Raw genomic sequence first — 24,454 nt, 5'->3', positions numbered from 1 at the left:
AAATGACCTGAAAACAATGATTGTTCAACATCATGGTTTAGGGGAAGGATACAGAAAGCTATCTCAGAGATTTAAGCTCTCAGTTTCAACTGTGAGGAACATTGTGAGGAATTGGAAGACCACAGGCACAGTTCTAGTTAAGTGGCAGAAAAATCTCAGATAAGCAGAGAGGAAGGATGGTGAGAACAGTCACAGTCAACCCACAGACCAGCTCCAAAGACCTACAACATCATCTTGCTGCAGATGGTGTCACTGTGCATCATTCAACTATTCAGCACACTTTACACAGGGAGATGCTGTATGGAAGAGTAATGCAGAAAAGGCCTTTTCTCTGCGCCCGCCACAAACAGAGTCACTTGAGGTTTGCTAAAGCACATTTGGACAAGCCAGCTTCATTTTGGAATAAGGTGCTGTGGACTGATGAAACTGAAATAGAGTTATTTGGGCAAAACAAGGGGCGTTATGCATGGTGGAAAAACAACACAGCATTCCAAGAAAAACACTTGCTACCTACAGTCAAATTTGGTGGTGGTTCTATCATGCTGTGGGGCTGTGTGGCCAGTGCAGGGACTGGGAATCTTGTTAAAGTTGAGGGTCGCATGGATTCCACTCAATATCAGCAGATTCTGGAGAACAATGTCCAGGAATCAGTGACAAAGGTGAAATTGTGTCGGGGCTGGATCTTTCAACAAGACAACGACCTTAAACACTGCTCAAAATCTACTAAAGCATTCATGCAGAGGAACAAATACAACGTTCTGGAATGACCATCTCAGTCCTCAGACCTGAATACTATTGAACATTTGTGGTGTGATTTAAAGCAGACTGTCCATGCTCAGAAACTCTCAAAGCTGACTGAACTGGAGATGTTTTGTAAAGAAGAATGGTCCAAAATACCTTCCGCCAGAATCCAGACTCTAATTGGAAGCTATAGGAAGCGTTTAGAGGCTGTTATTTCTGCAAAAGGAGGATGCACAAAATGTTTATTTTCTAAACTTATACACATGGCTAATTTTGTTTAAATAATTCTTGCACACTTTCTGTAAATCATATAAACTTTATTTCACTTCTCAAATATCACTGTGTTTGTCTCCTATATGATATATTTAACTGAAATGTCTTATTCAAACAACCAATGATTTATCATCAACATTTACAGGGGTGCCCAAACTTTTGCATACCACTGTATGATCTACATACATAATATAATTTGCATGCTTTCTTATCCTTTATAACCAGCTAAAATATAAATTATTTTATTTGTAATTTTGTATTTTACTGTTTTAATGAATTGCTTTCCAAATGGTGCTGTGGAAAGGGCCCAAGCCCACAACTGACAGGGACGATAGCCAATACTGCAGGGTGGCACCTGGTGTGGTGAAACAGTATTGCGCAACAAATGGGAGATGGGACTCCCGATTATTAATGGGTATTTCACACACTGTATATAACACATTAAAACAAAACAAAAACGCACACAAAATAATTTCTACTCTGTTCTAATATGGAACAAACACAAAGGGAACCGTGTGTGAACATGGTGTACTGGACCAGTTCAGTTTTCAACCTACAGCTAATTCCTGGATGACTGGGAACCTTTACAGATATGTGCAGGTAAGTGGTGTCTACATGAGACAGTTTAGTCATCCACCAACTCAACAACTATTTTAGTTCAAACTTGCTGATTACTTGTAAGGCCTTTTGATGACATGGGTGCATTTTAACTGCCAGGTTATTATTATTATTATATGATCATGCATTTATCCACATCAAGAAATTAGCTGTTGAATTTTTAAGAAGCCTGGAATATTTTTTGTTTGTTTGTTTTGTTGCACCTTTTCGAGCAACTTCCTAGTTCATATTTACCTTTTGTACTAGTGCTCTCACATGAAAACATACCTGTGGTGTGTAGGGTTTTTAAGTCCTACTTCATGTACTTTACTCTACGACTGGCATCCTGAATCATTCCTAGAATACATTAACAACCAAACCCTCCTTATTTCTCAACGCTATAAGTGAACAACACTTACATCACGCAGCAGACCATATAAAGAATAAACCATTTGCCATTTACCATGGTGCCATCTAATGGACGTATAACAAAATGCAGCAAAGCACAACTTAGGTTTACCATCAAAACTAAATGTTCCAATGAGACTATGAGTTCCAATGTAAGAGTATGAATAAACTCTCTCTAAACTTGATTGTTGAGCATGCTGATTGTGTTGTTATTATGTAGTAATGTAGGACTGTTATCAGTGGGAGGTGCAATAACATTAATATACTGTATTTGAATGCTACAGGTTGTTATTGTGCATATTTTGAGTATATCTAACTGACTTTTGAGTCCGATTAAAAATCATCACCAACATTGAAATTATAGGGGTTCCTACACGTATGACGCCATCTTTAGTAAGGGACAATAAGCCTAGTATTATAACACAACTTGATATAATTTGCTATCACTCGTGATATATTTACTTTATTTGGATTCCAAGTGTTCACCGAAGCGCCTCATTATATAGAGGAGCCTATGACAATTCGCTTTGGAAAATAACAAAAACGATGCGTTTCGGTGAGAAATGGTTAGTAAGCGGATGTCTGTCGCCATGTTTACTGTGGGTGACGCCAACTCTCTTCCATTTTCCTCCGCCTCTGGTTGTCAAGAAGATGGCAGCTTCCAGGCAGGCATGAGAGGAAATATTTCTTCTCAAACCGAATGAATTTGGGTCATAATTGCCAGATTAGATCACCTACCCGCGTATTTGCAATTACTGCATCGAAATAGGTAAGTTGGAATCAACAATTTCAGCGCTTTTCCCAGTTTGTTATGTTTTGTTGTGACAAACCGCCCGGCCATTTTTCTTGTGGGAGCTATAGAAATAGGCCGATCACCGAAAGATGGCTGCTTCCACAAACGGCATGAAACAAAATAATACTCTGTTTATGTGCTGTAACTCAGCTTAGATACAATTTAACAAGACTGTTGCAACTACGGTCGTGCCAGGTAAATTCTGCATTCGGAAGAATCCCAACACTTAATTGCATTTCATTGTAAATTCTATTTGGGACGCTTTGACAGACACTAGCCGCTCTGCTAACGCTGTTAGCTTGTTCGAATTGGTTGAGCAACTAGCGGCTAATGCTAACGGAGTATATCACACAGGAGGCTTTTCCTGAAAGCATGGTTGCACTCGCTGTTTGTATTTGGGTCTAATGTAAAATGTTAGTGGTTTTGATTATGACTGCGAGCATTGCCGCGAGGTTAATGTTTCTAATGTTAACAACTGCGACAAAGTGGGTGCAGAGGATGCTAAGCTTGCTAGCTACAATATGGCGACTCCCACAGAAGCATGAAAATAGCCGACTCTTGCTAACGGATTTAACTGTGGATTTAGTCTGCTTTATAACTGGAACTTGTTTTGAATAAGTTGGCTACTTCCTATCCACTGACTTCGCTTGTATTGAAACTAATGTAGTTGTCGTTGGGATTGGCTTGCTATCATACAGTTATCTTTTTCATTCGCTTCCGCCATTTTTCAGACTGTAGCGGTGTTAGCGGGGGTTTGTTTGGCTGCAAGATGGCGGCTTCCATGGACTCAATTCAATGGTCATACAACTTAGACAACACTTGAGTTTTGGGCACGCATTCGTGTGTTATTTTTAGTACAACTGCAACACGCATTCAACAGCGGTTATTGCCATCGAGTGGTTTATCTGACGCATTAACTTTGTATATAGTTTTTTAACGGATTGCGTTCGTTTCTTAAGCGCTTGCCTCTGCAACCACACAAACTGTTAGATAAGTTGGTTACGGGAAACTAAGTGATGCTGCTGCTCAGTTTGCTCACGATTGCTTAAATAGTCAAGATCAATGCTCCCTTTTTATTTGATCTGGCAGAAGTCATGTCTGTCCCTGGCTCCGCGGTGTCTGGGACCACGGCGTCGGTTCTGCAGCCGCGGTGGAAACGGGTCCTCGGGTGGTCCGGTCCAGTGCCCCGGCCCAGACATGGTCATAGAGCGGTGGCTATAAAGGAGCTCATGGTTGTCTTTGGCGGTGGGAACGAAGGCATTGTGGATGAATTACATGTATACAACACCGGTAAGTTTAACTTTACTATTTTAACTTAAAGCTTTTGTTTTTTTCTGACTTTACTGTTACTGTAATAGTTCATGTATTCGCAGATGCGAAATCATATTCAACGCATCTGTGTATTTTGTTTTATTTAAACATAATCTGTTGATAGGTGAACACATCCCTTATTATGCGTTATTTTTGTTGTTCGATTGGTTGTCTGCAAAACAAATTAGAATACAGGCCTTAGCAGGCAAGACGGTTATGGTCCAGCAAAATATAGCCCCCTCTGCTGGGAAAAAGTTTTTAATGCACGTTAAAAAAGGCGGGCTAAAATTAAATGAATGTTTCTGGTTGGTTTAGACATATAATGCCCATATTTCCTTTACATAAACCAGTGAAGAAGATGTTACCATTACACTTCTTCTTAAAGGATTGTTTAGGTCTTTAGGTCTGTTCATGTACTTGATACAGTTACAACTCCATAGCAGATAATATGATAATTTTCTTTTATGTTTTTATTAATATGTAGCAACAAACCAGTGGTTTATCCCAGCGGTCCGTGGTGACATCCCCCCTGGTTGTGCTGCTTATGGTTTTGTCTGTGATGGCACAAGATTGCTGGTGTTTGGTGGAATGGTGGAGTATGGAAAGTACAGCAACGACCTCTATGAACTACAGGTATTACAGCCCCTTTTTATTTTGCATTTAGATAAGTACTTGTCTGTGTATAAAAACAACAACTGTTCTAGATGATACATACATACATACACACATACATACATACATGAACACACACACATAATTCTAACAAACTTTGTTTATATATACATTTTGGGCTCTTACTGTGATGTAAATGCGGCCTGTAAATGTTTGCATGCATTTATTATTGCTTGTTTCTTTGCATCATATATTATAGATATTGTAAAATTAGGAGAGGAGGAAATAGTAACGGTACACAAAGTATCAGTTTGTTTATGTTAATGTGACAGTGGTCAGTGTGGTTCAGCTAAAGACATCTCCTAAATTAACACAAATCCTAATTTATAATAAAATGAAGATCAATAATTTGTTGCATTGTGTCTTCACATTCAGGCTGTTATTGCAGTCAGAAGATTTTAGTCAACACGCATTTCAATCTATTTATTATTAGAGGTGAGCAAAATAATAGCTTGTTAAAACAATATGATTCTACCCTGAATGGTCCAGAATTCTAATTTATCAGAATTAAGAACAAGCATAATGGAACATTCACAGGTCATTCACATGTAGTGTCTTCTGTGTGCACAAATTATTTGTTTTAATTGTGGTGAATTTCGAGTATCGTGTTAATCGTGAATGAAGAAACCAGGGATTAAAACTAACTTTTTTCACCACAGTCCGGGAAACGTCCCGAAAAACATTTTGAATCGTCCTAAATCATCCCGAAAATCTTTTTTTTTACATTTTGAGTTGTTACTTACTGATAATATAATAAAAACATTATGTTGATAATAAATAATATATTTATTTCCAGACTAGATTTGTTGTGTTGTAGATGACAACCAACACGCTCAGTCACAGAACTGTGGCCTACCGGACCTTCTGCCACTACTCCCATTTAGTGACTGCATTTAGTGGGTTGTAGTCGTCATGAGAAGGGCCATGCATTGAGATTTGCATGAAGCTGTTTAGGGCTGTCAAAATTACTCAAAAATGACGTTTGAAAAAACACAAATCTTCGAATATCTGTATTTGCGCAGGATATCAATGACGCGTGCATCTGGTGTGCGCTGCATCCGCTGCATCTGGGGGCTTTAAATCAGTCAGACTGTCAGGTGATGACAGCATGACGTCAATAACAGGACGAACTAATACAACCAGACAAAACTACTTGTAGATTTAAGTTTAAACATATTTCACAACATATTACCTACACAAAAATAGGTAAATGAACTAATGACCAAGAGCGCAGATCTCTCTCTCTCTCTCTCTCTGCGCATACTGGTTTACAGGATTTCCCCCAGAAAACCTGCTAAGCCCGGTGGTACCTCTCGGGTCCACCGGCGGCCCACCGCGTTTTTGTAAAAAAAAAAAATTAAACGCAGCCAAGTTTCGCTTTTGCGCAGAGACTTTCCAGCGTGATGTTCCACAATGTACTCGCTCTGTTTCACCCGCCAAATTACCGGTGTATCCCTAAATATAACATCTTTATTGACAAGAACGGTGTAACCGTAATAATGACGCACTTGATAGTGTGACTTGGGTTTCAATCAGCACCTGGACATATGTGTGCGATGCGCTGATTACATGGGGGAGCATGCGCCCTTGTTCCCCGGTATAGAAAAAGCAGAGGTGTATAAAACAATCTATTTTAAATAAATAAACAAGCAACGCTAAGCCTGGCGGGGCTTCATTCAGTGATTGAAACAAACATGTCAACATTAATGAAATGTTTACATGCAGTGCGGGCGCGCAAAGCAGACAGCAGCGACTCAAGCGGCGCACAGTGAGAGAGAAGCAGTCTCTGCGTCTCACTGAACAACACAAACATGAGCGAGCAGCCATTTACCTTTTCACATAAGTATTTCCCGTAAGTGGAACCCGTTCTGATTCACAGAAAGGGCTGAAAACTTAAACAGAAAACAAAAACTTAGTCAGTCAAAATTCTCTTTCGTCCCGTGGTCGTCCTGAGAGAGAATATTGATCGTCCCGATGACAATTAATTACATCCCCGGGACGACGGGACGGTGTTAATTTAAATCCCTGGAAGAAACGCATCAGTATTTCACATGAGTGACTTGAAAATGCTGTCTAATCCATCAACATACAGTGCTTGCGATCTATGTCTTAATCTGCCTATGGGGAGCTACATCTTTCATCATTTATTCTTAATTATTAATTCTGTCATCATCTATGATCTTATTAAATCGTTTTTAACCAAAAATATGTATCCTATCTGCAACGTCTCTGAACACCGTAAGTGCAGACCGAAAGCTGAAACTGTTTAAGAATCTAAAAAAAATATATTAAAACTTGTTTGTTTCTTTGTTGTTCAGTTGTTGTTTTTTCAGTCATCACAATAATATTGATAATTGCAATTATTTTGGTCAGGATAATTGTGACATAAATTTTTAAAACCGTCCCATGCCTAAAATTACAAAATTAAACAGACTAATTCATACAAATAAGGGTGACAACAACAACTGTGCACTGTACAGTATCTGTATTTTAAACACATACCAGCCCATTGAAGAAATTGTGTATCCTTTTTGCTGGATAACAGCCTGCAGTTGTTTTCGTCTCCTGAGGAATCGCAGACCATTCTTTTTTTGTCCAATCGCTCAAGCTACTCCAGATTTGATGGCCTTCTGACATGGACCTTCGTCTTCAGTTCACCTCTAAGATTTTCAATGGGTTATAAGTCAGGACTTTGTGCAGGCTAGTCGATAACATTCACTTTGGTCTTCAGGAGGTAGTTCTTCACAAGGGTCGTTCTTGAGCTGGAAGACAAAGCGACGACCCAGACCCAGTTTTCTTGTAGACTGCTTCAGGTTTTCTTTCAAAATCTACTCTGTTTCACTGTGGGGACCGTGTTTTGGGAGTTACACACCTCTCCCTTCTTTCTCCAAACATAAGCAATGTCTCTATGGCCAAAGAGCTCTAGTTTGGTCTCATCTGACCATAGGACATGCTTCCAGCATGCATAATCTTTGTCCAGGTTGTCCTTAGCATACTTCAGTCTGGCTTGAAGGTGTCTCTTGTGAAGAAGAGTAGTGAAGTTCTTCTTGGTCTGCAACCCCACAGTCCATTTCTGTGCAGAGCTCTAGTGATCACCTTCTTTGAGACTGCGATTCCTGACATGGCTCAAGCTAGGTTTATGGTCGCTGTAGTGTGCCGGGCGCAACAAAAATGATGCCATATCCTGTGTCGGGCCAGGCGTGTCAGCTCCAAAAGGTGTCGTGGCGCTTGGTCGTGCACCTCCAAACTTTTGTAACTCTGTCGGCTGCAGCTGCAAACTCTTCATTTTCAACATGGACGCCTTCGAGGAAAGATTGGCCGTGCAGGCCCACATGTACAAGCATTTGTATGACTATTCTGTTCCAGAGCACAGAGGCGGCCGACGAAGAACACGTTGTGCATAAACACCTCTCTGCATGCTTGTCGGCCGTGCGCTTCCTACCTCTGCCAGGCTTGTTCTGTATTGTTTGGCTCTCTTTGAATTTCTTGATGATGTGTCTCATTCCAGTTTTTGACACTTAGAAACCCTGTGATAACTTTCCTTCTTCTGCCATGTGAGCATCAGCAATCCTCTTTATCAAGTCTAAACTGATTTTATTTTATTTTTGATGCCTTCTCAAGTGACAAATATCTATGTGTATGTATTATATGTATTTATTTATTTATTTTATAAATTCAATTTAATAAAAATATAACTATAATTTATTCATATATGTAATACAATTCTGTTTGCAGTAAGGCTATAAGGTTGTTAACACATTCTTCAGAAAACATGGAAAATGAGCGGCAGTATTTTTACATTAACATTGATTGGATGAGGTAAATTTGTGTTGTCTTTGTAATCTTTTTTATAACCCACTGTTGTTTCTAATCTAGGCTAGCAGGTGGGAATGGAAAAAATTGAAAGCAAAAAACCCAAAGAATGGGCCCCCTCCTTGTCCTCGTCTCGGCCACAGTTTTTCCCTTGTTGGTAACAAATGCTACCTGTTTGGTGGATTGGCCAATGACAGTGAGGACCCAAAAAACAACATTCCCAGGTACATATGTTTTTGCAGCAGAAGCCAGTCAGACACATAATTATATGAAATTGTGCTCCAGCTAATAAACATTTGGTGACTAATAATGTGTGTTTTCTATTCTCAGATACCTAAATGATCTGTACACACTTGAGCTTCGTGCTGGTTCCAGTGTGGTTGGATGGGATATTCCAATCACCTATGGAGTTTTGCCTCCTCCCCGTGAGAGCCACACTGCTGTGGTATACACAGAAAAGATAAGCAGGAAATCTCGCCTGATAATATATGGAGGGATGAGCGGCTGTCGTCTTGGAGATCTGTGGACACTTGATATTGGTAGGTCTCTTAAGTGTGAATATAAAAATGGCAGCACTTGTTAACTTTATAAATGCCCCTTTCTGTCCTCAATACTTAATCATGCGAAATAAGATTGAACACAATCCCATACTTTCAAGAGATGTGTGAAAAAGTTAGTTTGATAATGTTTGGGTTTGCTCCATCTGTTTATGCTTTTGTCTAACATCCTATTGCATGTTGTTTTCTCCAGATACCTTGACATGGAACAAACCCTCAGTAAGCGGCACAGCTCCACTTCCTAGAAGTCTTCACTCTGCCACCACCATCACAAACAAGTGAGACAGCTACTTCACCTCACATGTCAAACACTGAACATTTTAATTCCCTATAAAAGAGGCTGTTCTGATTCCATTAACTCTCTCTGCAGGATGTATGTGTTTGGAGGATGGGTTCCGCTGGTAATGGATGATGTCAAGGTGGCCACACATGAGAAGGAATGGAAGTGCACTAACACTCTTGCCTGCCTAAATCTCGGTTTGTCCAACTAGATATCTTCTATTCCATAAAATACTGTGATGGCATTCAGTGAATTTTGACTTTTATATTATATGTTGTACATTTGTCTGTAGATAACATGTGTTGGGAGACGGTGTTAATGGATACCCTAGAAGACAACACCCCAAGGGCCCGTGCTGGCCATTGTGCTGTGGCCATCAATTCCAGACTTTATGTTTGGAGTGGCCGTGATGGTTACCGTAAAGCCTGGAACAACCAAGTCTGCTGTAAAGACCTCTGGTACCTGGAAACAGGTTGGTGTATTATAACACTATTGATAGGTTTGCTTTCAGTGGCTTGTGTTATCAGTAGGGGTGGGTGATAAAACAATCATGAAGGATTACGTGAAAACAATCTGCCAAAACGGAGAGATTGTAGTATCGTCTATAGGGCATATTCTGTCCATTGCTGTTCTATGCTGTTGCACACATCAGTGTTTTTCCTTCGCTCTTTTTTTTGCCAAATCAAACTATTTCCTTATTTTAAAGGTGCCATATGTAAGAATGTGGCCAAAAACGATTACTACATTCAAATTCAAAATACTGAGGTCTTCTGGGATTCGTTTTTTGACGTAACTGGCAACCAGTGGTTGCTCAGCAGCTAAGACTCAACTGACTGCAATGATTGGTAAAAGGCGGTAGGTGGCGCCACATGCCAAAACATGATTTTAAAACGTAAACATGATTTGCAGTCTGCATAATATTTTTTTAATGCAAATATTGTGGCTGTACTGTTGTTGTTGGTGAGTTCAGTATGTTATATAAACATTATTCTTGGGTCTCTGTGACATATTGGGAGGATTTTATGGCCAGTTGCTTTAGATTTATTACATAATGCACCTTTTAAACACAAACAACAAACCAAAACTAATAAACAAACCCAAAACTCCTCACAAGTAAGCATTACTGGTTCAGCAGCTGTCGGTGTTTATCTTAACTCGGGTTTTAGCCAGCAGTGCCGACTATGGATGGGAATTTCACACAATTTTAGAGTCGATTGTCGAGGTCCATGTGTCGAATTTTTTGTCTACTTTTTTTTTTTTTTTTTTTACAGCAGCAGCAGTAATGCGGGGGTGGAAATTATTCTACAGTGTACTACTTCATTTTATGCTCAAAAACATGGCTGTAATGTCTATTATTGACCACTGCAGAAAACAGTTGCTCTGACGGCGCTGAAGTTTGCGCTCCTCTGTGTGTATGTTTGCGCCTGCCTGCCTGCCTGCAGTAAATACAGTTAGCTGGATCTCTTGTGCAGCAGAATTGTGCATTTCCTTAAGTATTTATGTTTCTGAGAAAGTCAGTAGATTTGTCGCTAAAGTAAGTAAATGTAAACCGACATTATTTCCCTTTCTTTCCCCTGGCATGGTTAATTCTGTCTCCGTTCCTCAGGGTTTCCCCAGAAAACCTGCTAAGCCCGGTGGTAGGACCTCTCGGGCAGCCCACCGGCGGCCCACGGCGTTTGTAAAAAAAAAAAATAGTTTGCAGGAAATTTTAAATTATAACTATTATGTGTTATTGTAAGACATTAACAACAATACTTTTACACCAACTATAGAGTCTTACAAAAAGACACACTCTTTAAATTAAATAAATAACTATTTGTTTCACTTAAATACTAATTAAATAATCGGCCAGTGAATCTTAAAACAAGCCACACAATGGTCACATTTAAAAGTAAAATACATCTACATAAATAAAAAAGTGGTACTGCCCCCTCATCTGGTGCAGACTAACAGCCCTTTTATTTCTGCGCACCGCCCCTGCGCTGTTCTCTTCTCCCTCCTGCACTGTTCGTCGCTCCTGCGTCTCCAAGCGGTCTCTTCCAAAGCAGACTGGATAATTTCTCTACGTGTTTTATCCCCACAAGGGGGGCAAGTAAAGTTGTGTCTATATCTTCTTCCGTGTGTCACGGTTATCATTGAGTGTGCTGTGGCATTACTGGCTCTGTCCTCCGCATCAAAATGGTAGTTGAACCCTGCCTTTAGGCGAAGCATTTTTGCCTTAAAAAAATATTCAATTTACTCTAGTTTCTTGAGGAATCGTTTCAGCCCGAGTTTATATTAAAACAACCGACAAGTTTCGACGCACTGTCTCAAATTTTGGTTGCAGTCTGTAGCCCTGGAGGAGTTTAATCTCTAAAAAGAACTCAACCTCTGTTATATGGAATACGGTTTGGCTTTTCCCCACATGACATTAACAACAGTTATTTGCAAAAGTAAAAGTTCAGCGTTCAAAAGCCTTGTTATGTTTCACAAGAACTGATGCTGATAATAGTCTATGCCTGAAGTGCAACAAGACTTAAGCTTGTGTTGGCTTTCCTGCTTAGCTTATAGACGGTGGTCAGAAATGACAGTGACCAAGTGAACAAGCACAGCTTTGCGTCATCCTTCATAGCACACACAACTGATGCTCCCTCTCACACTCACACAGAGCTATTAAAGACACCACAGCACGCACATGTCTAAAGGCATTTTTACCTTTTAAATTAAGATTTAAGCAAAAAGTATACTTCAATTCTTGCATACTTCTTAAATATCCGTTGTACTTGGCACATGTTGGCAAAACTGATATAATCTGTTCAGAAATGTTTTGTTTGTTTGTTTTTATTTTAGGGCTATGTTTTTACAAATAGTTTGGTTGCATTGTTCAGTGACTTACAAAATAGTTTTTAAAAAATCTATGTGAAAAATCATGTTTTTGATTTTACTGAAAGACAATTGTGATTTTCAGACAATGTCAATTTATTCTCTCCTCCCTGTCCAGAGCGGCCACATGCCCCCGCCAGGGTGCAGTTAGTTCGTGCCAATACAAACTCTCTTGAGGTGAGCTGGGGTGCAGTTTCCACTGCTGACACGTATTTACTGCAGCTACAGAAGTATGACATTCCTGCAACTCCAGCTGCAGCCTCACCAGCCATGAGCAATACCCTCTCCCAGCCTGTAAACTCTCCAAAGAGCCCTGCACCCGCTGCAGCAGCACTCTCTGCTCAGAGCCTGCCACAGACAGGTATTGCACTCATGGCTAAAAATGTATATGGTTCTAATTTATTACGTACTCACTAGGAAACACAACTGAAACTGAGCAAAACATTTCTTCCCTTTATGTTTCAGCTATCTTGAAAGTTGCAGCTCAGCAGTCTGCAACAGGCGCGTCTGTTGTCACAGTGCGCCCCAGCCAGCCTGGGAAGTCTGTCACTATGACATCACTTCCTCCAGGTGTTCGAATGGTAATGCCTGCCCAAACCACCCAAGGATCGGTATGGACACATTTGAATAGTATTTCATCATGTTTAAAACTTTTGTTTTCTACAATTACTTACCCTTTTCTTTGTTTCAGCCAATTGGCAGCAGCCCTCAGATGAGTGGCATGGCAGCTTTAGCAGCAGCAGCTGCAGCAACACAGAAGATCCCACCCTCCTCTGCAGGAACAGTTCTCAATGTTCCTGCGGGTGCCACCATTCTCAAAACGGTAGCTGTTTCTCCTGGCACAACCACAATGAAAATGGCTTCTCCAGTCATGGTGCAAAGCTCATTTATCAATTCTCATTTGTAAAATTGAGTACATTCTGACAGCTACAGATCATTTGTTAAATCCGTGTTGTACTTGTAGGTCAGTAACCCAGCCACACGCATGCTGAAGACGGCTGCAGCCCAGGTGGGCACAGCAGGTTCCTCCCCCACCACCAGACCTATCATCACTGTGCACAAGTCTGGTGCAGTCACGGTAGCCCAGCAGGCACAGGTGGTAACCACTGTGGTGGGAGGAGTCACAAAGACCATCACCCTGGTCAAGAGTCCCCTCACCATGGGCAGCAGTGGTACTCTGGTAAGAAAACAGGACTCTTTTGTGAAATGTAATACTAATTCACCCTTTGGTGCTTTCTCGGCCATGTTACAAGTCAGGGCTTCTGTAAATGGCCGTTTACACTGTGTGTGTTTGTCTAGTCACAAGACTAAAGCCCAATTTATACTCCTGCGTAAAGTGCGCGTCTCCGTCTGCACAAAATATTTTTTAAGTGTCCGTCACTCCGTCAAGGGACAACGGAGATGGCAAGAGCTGCGATTGGTCCTCGGGACAGGCCGAGCAAAGCTTTCCTGTGCCGGCTCACAGTGCGCACCGAGTGTCCACAATTTGTTGGCCTGCAGAGAACCCTTCTAAGAAACTGGGATTGTGACGTTAGTGATATGCATGTCTGTTGATCCGTTAGAATGGAATGATATGATTCCACTTGTTTACGGGTCTACTTACTCCTGAACTGCCTGTACTGTCCAATGTTTTCTGGTAACCCATGAACTAAAGTCTCTCTCCTATGTCGGCAGATCTCCAACCTTGGCAAGATGATGTCTGTGGTACAAACCAAGCCAGTGCAGACATCAGCCCTCACAGGCCAAGGTTCCACTAATCCTCTCACACAGCTCATACAGGTCAGCTATCTGCATGAGTGCAGGGGAAAAAACAAGATGTAGCTTAAAACTCCTGAGACGGGCACCAGTTGTCTTTCTCTTAATAGTTGAGTAACATTGTCGTCTTCCCCCAGACAAAGGGTCCACTCCCAGCTGGAACCATCCTGAAGCTGGTGACCTCTGCAGATGGCAAGCCTACAACCATCATCACCACTTCACAAGCAGGAGGCACAGGAAACAAGCCCACTATCCTCAACATCAGCGGTGTTTCTCCTACCACCACTAAGCAGGGCACCACAATCATCAAGACTATCCCCATGTCTGCCATCATGACCCAGCCTGGAGCCACAGGTCATACTCGTTTTACTGTTTTACAACAACTTTATCTCAACAGCCTTTAAATCATAATAACGGTAATAATAATAATAATAATACACTTAATATATAGCTTGAAGAGATGAGTTTTGAGGAGTTTGAATGAGGAAAGGTCAGTACAGGCACGGATGGGTTTCGGTAGTGAGTTCCAGGCGGAGAAGGCTCAGACTGACTGACTTGACTGATCGATCATGATCGAGTGACTGAATGCAGCGATACATTTGGTGGTCAATTGTAGTTCTGCGTTTGGGAGTAGAAACAAATTCTAAACATCAATATCAGGAAGTTGTGTGTGTATTTTCCATCTTATATTTGCAATATTTCAGCATACTATTTGGTGCTGATGATGACTGAACACAGAGGTGTGATGGAGAGCTGTAAGCAAACTGAATTGATTACCACATTGCCAAAAGTAGTTTTCCTATTTAAACCAGTGGACTGGAGGCATTTATGTAAATCTTAACAATACATTTGACAACAGCCAAGTGACATGAGTATTTCCTCCTTAAATGATATTACTCATTTGGACTTCTGCTTGACTGAGGCATTTATGTCAGACATAAGTCTAAATAAATAGAATATAACTTTGGATAGCAGTATAATTTGTCTAGATCAGTAGTCTCAGACATGCAGGCCCATGGGACGATATTTTGTGGCCCCCCACTTGATATCAAAGTTTAATGTAAGTGCGGCCCGCAGTGAAGATAAGGAAGAACGGCGCAAGTGGGAGAGAAAAAAAGCTGCAAGCTGTAGCAGCCGCTGATTCAAAACAGCAGTTCCACACACACACATCTATATCGCAACGTCTCAGCTGTTGTCAAGTTACTATAGCAGCCTATATGTGATTCCGTTTTCACTTAAACGTGCGTCCGTGCATCCTCAGCCTGCCACACCTGTAGACCTGCAGTCTCTCCACTCGCAAGTGCCAGGGAGAAGATGTCATTCAACACTCGCGGCCCAGCCTCACCCAGACTCTAACTCACGCGGCCCCCAGGCAAATTGAGTTGGAGACCCCTGGTCTAGATATTTACTGATACCAGTTTTAGATCCCTGGTCTTGAGAAAATGTTTATGTTGTCTTTGTTTGTTTGTTTTTTGAGACCTTTCAATATATGTGATGGGCTTCGCAATGGATAATTCAAAACAGAAACAAACCGGCCAGGATTATCAGGTGAGAATGTATTCCTGACTTTCATGTTTGTCTGTGCAGGTGTGACGAGCAGTGCAGGCATGAAAACGCCCATTACAATTCTTACTACAAAGATGATGACCCCTGGAACTCCTGGTAAAATCATCACTGCAGTGCCCAAACTTGCTACTGCGGCTGGCCAACAAGGACTGACGCAGGTAAACTAACTACGTGTGTGGATTAGACTTCATACATGTGATTTCCATGTGAGAGAACTACCATAGAAGCTAATCTTTACTTTTTTCTTTGCAGGTGGTCTTGAAGGGTGCTCCAGGACAACCAGGAACTATACTGCGTACCGTGCCCATGGGCACAATGGGTGGCGTTCGACTTGTCACACCTGTGACTGTGTCGTCCGTGAAGCCCACTGTCACCACACTCGTTGTCAAGGGGACTACTGGTAAGAATAATAATGGTCTTATTTTTAAGTGGTATATTATCTTGGGGCATTACAATTATTGACACAGATTTTGTGGTTCGAACTTATCGCTGGTTTTGTCATTTAATGCCATTATTTCACTTCCAGGTGTCACCACTCTTGGCACCGTCACTGGCACAGTATCCTCAAGCCTTGCAGGAGGGACAGTGGACAGTTCCAGTGCCTCTCTGGTCACCCCTATCACCACACTAGGAACCATTTCTACCCTGTCCAGCCAGGTAATCAGCCCAGCTGCCATAACTGTGTCGGCTGCTCAGACCAGCCTGACCTCTGCCTCCACACTGCCATCCTCTACCATCACAGTGCAGGTAGGTCCCAGCAGGTTGTCCTCCCTTATTCAAGCTTGTAATCATTAGGATGTCGGCTATTACTACATTTCAGCACCAGCACTTACTCTTCAGTCACAGAGCTACTGCCACAAATTCTTTATTTTGTCTGAAACCTGCAATCTGGCCCAAGATTAGACTGAAATTGTTGTCCTCTCCGCAGAACCAGCCCACACAGGTGACTCTGATCACAACTCCCAGTGGAGTAGAAGCTCAACCGGTGCAGGATTTACCCGTTTCTATCCTGGCTTCACCAACTTCTGAGCAGCCCAGTTCAACTGAGGCTGGGGAAGGTTCTGGCACCGTCACCCTCGTCTGCTCTAACCCACCCTGTGAAACCCATGAGACAGGAACCACCAACACAGCCACTACCTCCTCTGCTACAATTGGAGCTGGGCAGGTCTGTTCAAATCCACCATGTGAGACCCATGAAACGGGAACCACCAACACAGCCACAACTGCGTCATCAAACATGTCTGCACTCCGTGTGTGCTCCAACCCACCCTGCGAGACCCACGAAACTGGGACAACTAACACAGCAACCACAGCCTCATCTAACATGGGAGGTGTCCAACAGGTGTGTTCCAACCCACCCTGCGAGACCCATGAAACTGGGACAACTAACACGGCAACCACAGCCTCATCTAACATGGGAGGTGTCCAACAGGTGTGCTCCAACCCACCCTGTGAGACCCATGTGACAGGAACCACCAACACAGCCACTCAGGCATCATCGAACATGAACGCTGGCCAGGTGGGCACGGCGCAGAGGGTTTTTTCCAACCCACCCTGTGAAACACAGGAGACGGGGACTACCAACACCCCGTCCACAGCAACATCCAGTATGGGAGATGAGCAGACCAGCACAGCAGCAGGCCTAGTTCAGAGGGTGTGTTCCAACCCACCCTGTGAAACACACGAGACGGGGACCACCAACACAGCCACCACTGCCACCTGCAGCATGGAGACGGGCGAAGGCACAGGTAGGCATGTCGTCATTCACTACTATCCAGTAGTATTACATTTGTGATTCGATTCTTAATCGCCCACGTCTGAATCCAGATGCATCCAAGAATCGATTCTCACCACCCCTATTTCTATGTTATTTTAGATTTGTGCCCTGCTAACATAAACGGCAAAAGTACTTGTTCAAGTGCTGACCTGCCACATAGTAAATGCTTGCTTCATTAATGGGAATGAAATCAAACTTAAATGGTGCATGTGTATGTTGTCAGCAGCCCAGCAGTCAGAGGAAGGAACCGAAGGTACCAGCACAGAGGTGGTTGCTACCACTGCAGCAACTAGTATGGTCACCACCACCACCACCACCCAGGGCAGAGCCATTACGACTGTCACTCAGTCCACACCAGCGCCTGGTCCCTCTGTACCGGTAACAACTTATTAACATATTTATGTTGTGATTAAAGGCTGTAAGCGTTTGGGGCTGCAACTAGCAATTATTTTCATAATTGATTCATCTGTTTAATATTTTGTGATTAGTGATACTGATTTTCAAACTCAATGATTTAAATGTATTGTTTTGTCTACAAACCAAGGTTGATCAGTCTTAAGGGTTTCTTTGTCATATAAAGCAAAGAATCCAGAAAATATTAACTTTTAAGATGAAGAAATTCAGAAAACCTGGTTAAATAATAAAAGAATATTCCAATCCATTGATTAAAAGGTGATGATTATTTCAGTAATTGATTAATAACCAATTAAAGATTGCAGCCCATGTGTTCATGTCATGATAGAATGCAAGATAAATGTGTCATTATCTTTATATTAATTGATGTTTTTCTGTCTAGTCAATTTCATCAATCACAGAGGGTGTGAGTACTGTTGCCAGCTCCACAGAGGAACCAATGCAGACTGAAGAGGCAGCATCAGCAGAAGCTGCACCTACAGAGGGATCTACTGCCATGGAGACACAAGCAGAAGTGGGTGCTGTCATGACACAACTGTCAGTGCACTTTTTTCCCCCACTTATGTCATTTTAACTTGTGAAATGTGTTCTGTCAGGGAGAAGCAGCCACAGCAACAGATTTGAACTTGCCCTCAGAGCTGATGTCTGAGGGTCAGGGAGCCACTCTAATGGTGACAGGCCTGTCAGACGAGGAGCTTGCTGTGACCGCTGCAGCAGAGGCTGCCGCTCAGGCAGCAGCCACTGAAGAAGCTCAAGCCCTGGCTATCCAGGCTGTCCTCCAAGCAGCTCAGCAAGCTGTAATGAGTGAGTTCAATCATACACACCTACACCTTTTTACCGACTGTAGCCTCATGGAGCTCAGTCTGGCTGTCGTGAAGTGGACACAATTAGTTTTACTTAGATTGAGAACTACAACCGTGGTTATGATATGAATGGCCTTTTAAGATACTTTCTGTTTACAGATGAAAGTGATTCAGTTGGAGATAGCCAGCAACCCACCACCATCCCCATCATGCTAACCCAGCAGGAGCTGGCAGCACTGGTGCAGCAGCAACAGCTGCAGGAGGCTCAGGCAGCAGCCCAACAAGCTACTGTAGACACGAGCTTACCTACTGAGGGCCTGGCCCCTGCTGACAGCCTCAATGACCCCTCTGTCGAGAGCAATGGACACAATGAGATGGCTGCAGCTGTCACCAGTGCTGTAGTGTCTCTGCTGCCCCGCACCACTGCTGAGAGTAAGACTTTATGAGTATGTTTTTATTGTTACCCTGGATTTCCACTGGATGCGTTACAGCCGTGGCACGTCAGCAGCGCGGTTGCCATTGCACATCGCTTCCATTCTAATCAATGAGAACATTTCCACCAGACGCGCTGCGGAACACCTCAGCAGCGTCCCAGAAGCGGCTCAGCGCGATGCAGCACTATCGATAAGTAGCAGTTCTATTTTTGCCGTTGCCGCTGCTGAACCACGTAAATTCCAACAGAGCCGTTCGCACCAGACAGGAAAAGCGACACAGACTCAAAGTTAAACATTTCCGCCCCCCTTTCAAAATAAAACACAATACGCAGGTCATATAGCCTGTCATATAGCCAACATTACGTCGTGACTGGTGCTGCCAGGTCAACAGTCAATTAATCAGAGGGTCTCGGAGAGTAATAATGTACGACGAGTGATTGAAGGGGAGAAACACAAAATAATTTATAACATCAGATCAACAGTTCTTCCACGTCGGAGAATGAAAAGGAGCTGTGTTGTTGTTGTTTCCTTTATACACACAGTATATCGCGGGATCTCGCGTCCGTTCAAGATTATCGCGCGATCTTTTCCGTGAATACCGCTGGCTCTCAAGGCTCCGCGCCGCTGCTGTAACGCCCCTGGTGCGATTGACGCTGGGCAGAGGACGAAGTAGAAACGCGCGGCTGTAACGCATCCAGTGGAAATCCGGGGTTACTTTGAATGTTTTTTCTTGCCCACAATATATCAATCCTTTTGGTATTTCTGTTTACTCCACAGCGCTGGCTCCATCAAGTACCTTTGCACCCTCGGTATCAGTGGCAAGTCCAGCCAAGCTGCAGGCAGCTGCTGCTCTAGCAGAAGTTGCCAATGGCATTGAAGGAGAGGTGAGGCATTGTACCATTAGTAAACATGTGTTCAGTCCTGGCAGAGAGAGGGGGAGACAAAGATGATGTTTTTTCATTGACTATATTTGTTGTCTTTCTATTCAGAAACAAGCTCCTCAGCCAACCCCAGTGAAACCCATTGTAAAGAAAGAGAATCAGTGGTTTGATGTTGGAATCGTAAAAGTGACAAATATGGTTGTCACCCATTTCTACATGCCAGCAGATGATTCTCACGGAGACGTAAGTGTTTCATGATCAGATGACTGTACGTGCTCTGTGGATCTCTAATGGCTTTGTCCTCTTGTGCTGTTGTATAGGACGACTCTGGAGTCATGCCTGACTACAGCCAGATGAAAAAAATGGAGTTGCAGCCTGGAACAGCTTATAAGTTCCGTGTTGCTGGAATCAATGCTTGTGGTCGCGGATCTTTCTCAGAGATCTCTGCATTCAAGACTTGCTTACCAGGTTTCCCAGGAGCTCCGTGCGCCATCAAAATCAGCAAGGTTAGACACCAAGTCATACTTTTTGATTGAACTTTTTCATTTTTCTGACATTAACCCCAGATGTTGTCTAACACTGACGAGTATTGATTCACTTATTTCTCTGCAGAGCCCAGATGGAGCCCACCTGACCTGGGAGCCACCATCGGTGACTTCAGGGAAGATCATCGAATACTCTGTGTACCTGGCTATCCAGAGCAACCAGACGGCTGAAGCAAAGGCCTCCACCCCAGCCCAGCTAGCTTTCATGCGTGTGTATTGTGGACCCAACCCTTCATGCTTGGTGCAGTCGTCCAGCCTCTCAAACGCCCACATTGACTACACCACCAAGCCTGCCATCATCTTCCGCATTGCCGCCCGCAACGAAAAGGGCTACGGTCCCGCCACCCAAGTTCGATGGCTGCAAGGTGAGCATAGCACACGATCAGCTATCACTTTTGTGTGTGAGCATTTCACCAGTGGACGAAGCAGACATCTGAACAAATGTTCTGCTTTGTAGAATCGGGCAAAGATGCCGCATCTGCAAAACCAGCCCCCAAAAGACCAGGCACCTCTCCTGATACGTAAGTGTGATTCTGTGAACATGGACTGCACATGAACATGCACTGATGCAATGATGAAAACATGCAAAGCTTATGTGTGGTTTATGTGTTGCTTTACAGTAAGGTTACTGGTCCAAAGAAGGCAAGAACGGACCAGTGAGGTTGCCCAGAGACCCCTCCCAGTCTTTTGTCCTTTTTCCACTCGCTGTCCTTTTATCAGCAAGACTGACCTTCACCCCCACCTCCACATCCTAATCTCATCCTTGACCTTCAAGTCTCAGATCAAGACGGCAGTGGAGGCAGAACAACCATATGAAGCCCAGAAGAAAGTCAATCTGAGATCTGATGTTTTTGTAGATAAAAGCCCATCTTCATCATCGTTCTGTTGGTCGTCCTATATTTAGATCAACACAAACTTAGAAGCACATTATCTTTTTCAGTGATATCCTCTTCCATCCTTTAACATCATTTTTTGGCTTGTTTCAGTAGTTCAGAGCAGTATAGAGAAGCATTTACATCTTTCACAAACTGGGAGTCAGCCTGAGCGCAAAGTTACCTTTTTTTTGTTTTTGTGAAACCTGGGGACGTAGAGAGAGACTACATGAGACGATGTACATTGTTGAAAAAGGCTGTGAAGGCATTAGTTTAGCTGAGAGGGAAAAATGGTATAGAAACAAATAAAGCACTTGTCCTCACCGAAAGAGGACATCATTTTTTTTCCCTTTTGTTTTGCTCAAAACAAATGTGCATCAACAAGAACCAAGTCTGTATAGTCATCGTACTGGACTCTAGTCTCCTGCTAAAGTCATCACTGTGCGCTTTTTACCCAAGATGAGGACTGGTGGCCAACACTTGGACGTGGACATAAAAGAAGAATGACAAAGGAAGAGACTTGTAGAGAATGAATGACGGACTTTGCTAGAAGTGAGACAGACTTGCAGCACACAGAAAAAATATTGCAAAATCTTCCCAAAAAATTAGCAAGCAATGACGCAGATCTTTTGTGTAGTTTATTTTTATATTTTTTAAGCTTTTTTTTCTCCTGTGTGTATGTTGTGTGCATTTTTAAAAGCATCTTCTTTTTTTTTTTTTTTAGCTGTTGTCCATCCCCATAGTTTGTGTTTGTGGAAAGATTAGTGGCTGTGTTGAAGTTGCCACTATATTTTAAAGTAAGTTGATTTGGTCATGTTCCTGTTAACAGATGGTGATGAATGAGAGAATGACTTTTGTAATTGTTCCAATAGAACTGTGGCGGTTATAGGACTGAAGGGAACTTTGGATTTGGAGTTTTCACTTTCTTTACTACTCAGTGCTTGTGTTGCTTTGTTTGCCAAACGTGGAGTTCTTGGGGTACGTGGAAAAAAAAAATCAGACTTTTTCCACCTTAATATCTCAATCAGTTGTCCTTCACTTTTTATGCTTATGAATGTGGTGTCTCAACTCTTTCATTTTTTTTAGAAAGGCAAATTATATTAGTAGACCTATTTTCCCTATCCTATTGATGTATGTGAATCCATTTAATAAATTTTAATTTTTTCCTTCCACGGCTCTGTATTTCAGACAACAGATGGTGAACTGTGATATGTCTTTGAATGGGGACACTGCAGGAGTGAACTCGCCTGTAAATTAGTTCGTTCATAGAGCAAAGAATAAAACAAACAAAAACATCTTGGCCTTTTATAGAACTACCTGTTACAAACTGTTTTTACATGTTGGTCATCTCTTGATTACCTTTTGTGTCTTTACTTATAAAAGAAACAAATATAAATATATATATATAAATAAATATATATAGTCTCCTTGATTGTTCTAATTTGCTTATGTCGAGCTGATTCACTGTAGTCGCAGTCTGAATCACTGCAACATTCATTCTAGTCCAAACTTTTCTGACTGAAAATGAGTTTATATCTTCGAAGGTCAGAGTCAGTTGTGATGGTAACGACCAGGAAGGAAGATTAGAACTGAGGTGTCCGCTTGCCGCCTTTTCTTCGGCTCACACTTTCCAGTTTCCATTATGTGGTTTCTTCTGATTTCTTTCTAGAAAAGACTTTCTCTTCATATGCATTCATACATTTGTGTGTGTGTCGGTGTGTCTGTTGAACAAAACTAGACATGCATGCAAAAGCAGTGTATTTTAGTAGTGATGCCTTAAGTTAGACCATAAGCTGAAGGTTCCCCAAAAAAAAAAAACATTTAATGAGTTTGATCCTCTCCATGTGGTATACAGTTGTGTCCTTCCCTTCCACAGTACCTTTCCTGGGTCACTCTTTTTGCACCCTTGTTAGATAAGTCGTCATCATCAGCAGTGCCGAGGTCGCTCTGAACTTTCCCTCTCACACTGGGACAAGTGCTGCTCTCAGCAATCACAGGTGTTGTGAGTTTCCGTCGGCTGTTTGCAGGTTCTCTGGAAATGTCCTGTATTTTCCAATGTGTGTTTTTTGTACTGTAGGGAGTAATGTATCTTTTATCATCAAAAAATAAACATGTTAAAGAGACGTATAGTGTCTTTCTTCTCAGAAATACAACTTGACTCTCACCTCCTTTCTCCTCACCAGTGCAAAACCTTCCTGTCACAACACATGCTATATTCATAACAGCGTTATCTGAACCATATCAGGACAAGGCAATCGGAGATGGCAAACTTTACTCTGTTCACACAACACGCCTCTGGTGGCCTCTGGTGATCATATTGGCAAGTGCAAGTGTGGAAGCACAAACAATACTTCACTCCCACTCTGTTGGGTGAAGTGATAATCTAAAACCAGTCACTGGGGAGCTTTTTCAATTTATGTTCACACTTGTGGTTGTTGGAGATTAAGTATATGTGCGTGTAGTCCAGTAGCCAACTCGGTGAACCAGGAAATGTTGAGTACCCCCAAGTTTTTTTTTGCAGAAATGTGAAGTATGTGTCCCCAGTATAGAGAAACTTCTGGATGCTAATTTGCATATGTTGGAAAATTTGCATAATTAGCATTATTAGCTTAGTCTTCCAATTTGACCACATATTTTGCACTGTATGGCCAATTCCTACAATATTGGAGTCTTTAGATGTTTTTAGAGGATGCTGACACTTTCATACTTCCAAATGGTAATTGTATAACAAATTCGGATACATTTAGACACATTTTTCATTAATTTTGGACAAAAGCTAAGGTTATTTTCATGGTAAACACAATACTCGTACATTTCAGAATCATGAGTGCTCTTGTGAATGGTAAAGCATTTTTTCAGGATGTAGTGAAGCTGAATCCCCTCCTGATACTTGACTCCTGATTCAAAAAGCAATGCGATTGCAATATACTCTTTGGGGTTAAACACCCTGTTGCCTCATGTGAGCGGTGAAGCTGAGAAGGCCAGTCTGCTTGTGAGGTGGCTAGGGTGAACAGATGTCACCAGAGTCACAACGTCAACACTTTGATAGCGATTGGTTATCATCTCTGGCACACCCACTTAAACGAGGCTAAACTACCTC

The 24,454-nt window shown here is 42.3% G+C and overlaps 1 protein-coding gene across 3 annotated transcripts; it reads left to right on the top strand.

Moving 5' to 3' along the window:
* Positions 1-2,649: 2,649 nt before the first annotated feature.
* Positions 2,650-23,423, top strand: hcfc1a (host cell factor C1a). 3 transcript variants are annotated; one of them, XM_083906274.1, is made up of 28 exons: positions 2,650-2,788; positions 3,902-4,102; positions 4,608-4,756; positions 8,672-8,832; positions 8,939-9,147; positions 9,359-9,443; positions 9,536-9,642; positions 9,738-9,917; positions 12,426-12,668; positions 12,773-12,918; positions 12,999-13,130; positions 13,272-13,487; positions 13,982-14,086; positions 14,200-14,416; positions 15,650-15,786; positions 15,881-16,028; positions 16,155-16,375; positions 16,557-17,376; positions 17,629-17,783; positions 18,202-18,333; positions 18,416-18,623; positions 18,782-19,054; positions 19,834-19,940; positions 20,046-20,180; positions 20,258-20,443; positions 20,550-20,847; positions 20,940-21,003; positions 21,103-23,423. In XM_083906274.1, exons 2-28 carry the CDS (start codon positions 3,907-3,909, stop codon positions 21,140-21,142), a joined length of 5,070 nt encoding a protein of 1,689 aa, XP_083762400.1. In that variant the 5' UTR covers positions 2,650-2,788; positions 3,902-3,906; the 3' UTR covers positions 21,143-23,423. The 3 variants fall into 3 exon arrangements, with proteins under 3 accessions (XP_083762400.1, XP_083762401.1, XP_083762399.1); XM_083906275.1 differs by having other exon boundaries at positions 12,999-13,181; positions 17,632-17,783; XM_083906273.1 differs by having other exon boundaries at positions 12,999-13,181.
* The last annotated feature ends 1,031 nt before the right edge of the window (positions 23,424-24,454 follow it).

The sequence above is a fragment of the Microchirus variegatus genome (genome assembly GCF_963457635.1).
Source record: "Microchirus variegatus genome assembly, chromosome: 19".
Taxonomy (NCBI): Eukaryota; Metazoa; Chordata; class Actinopteri; order Pleuronectiformes; family Soleidae; genus Microchirus; species Microchirus variegatus.
Note: the sequence above shows the minus strand (reverse complement) of the source record. Positions and strands in the feature narration are given on the sequence as shown.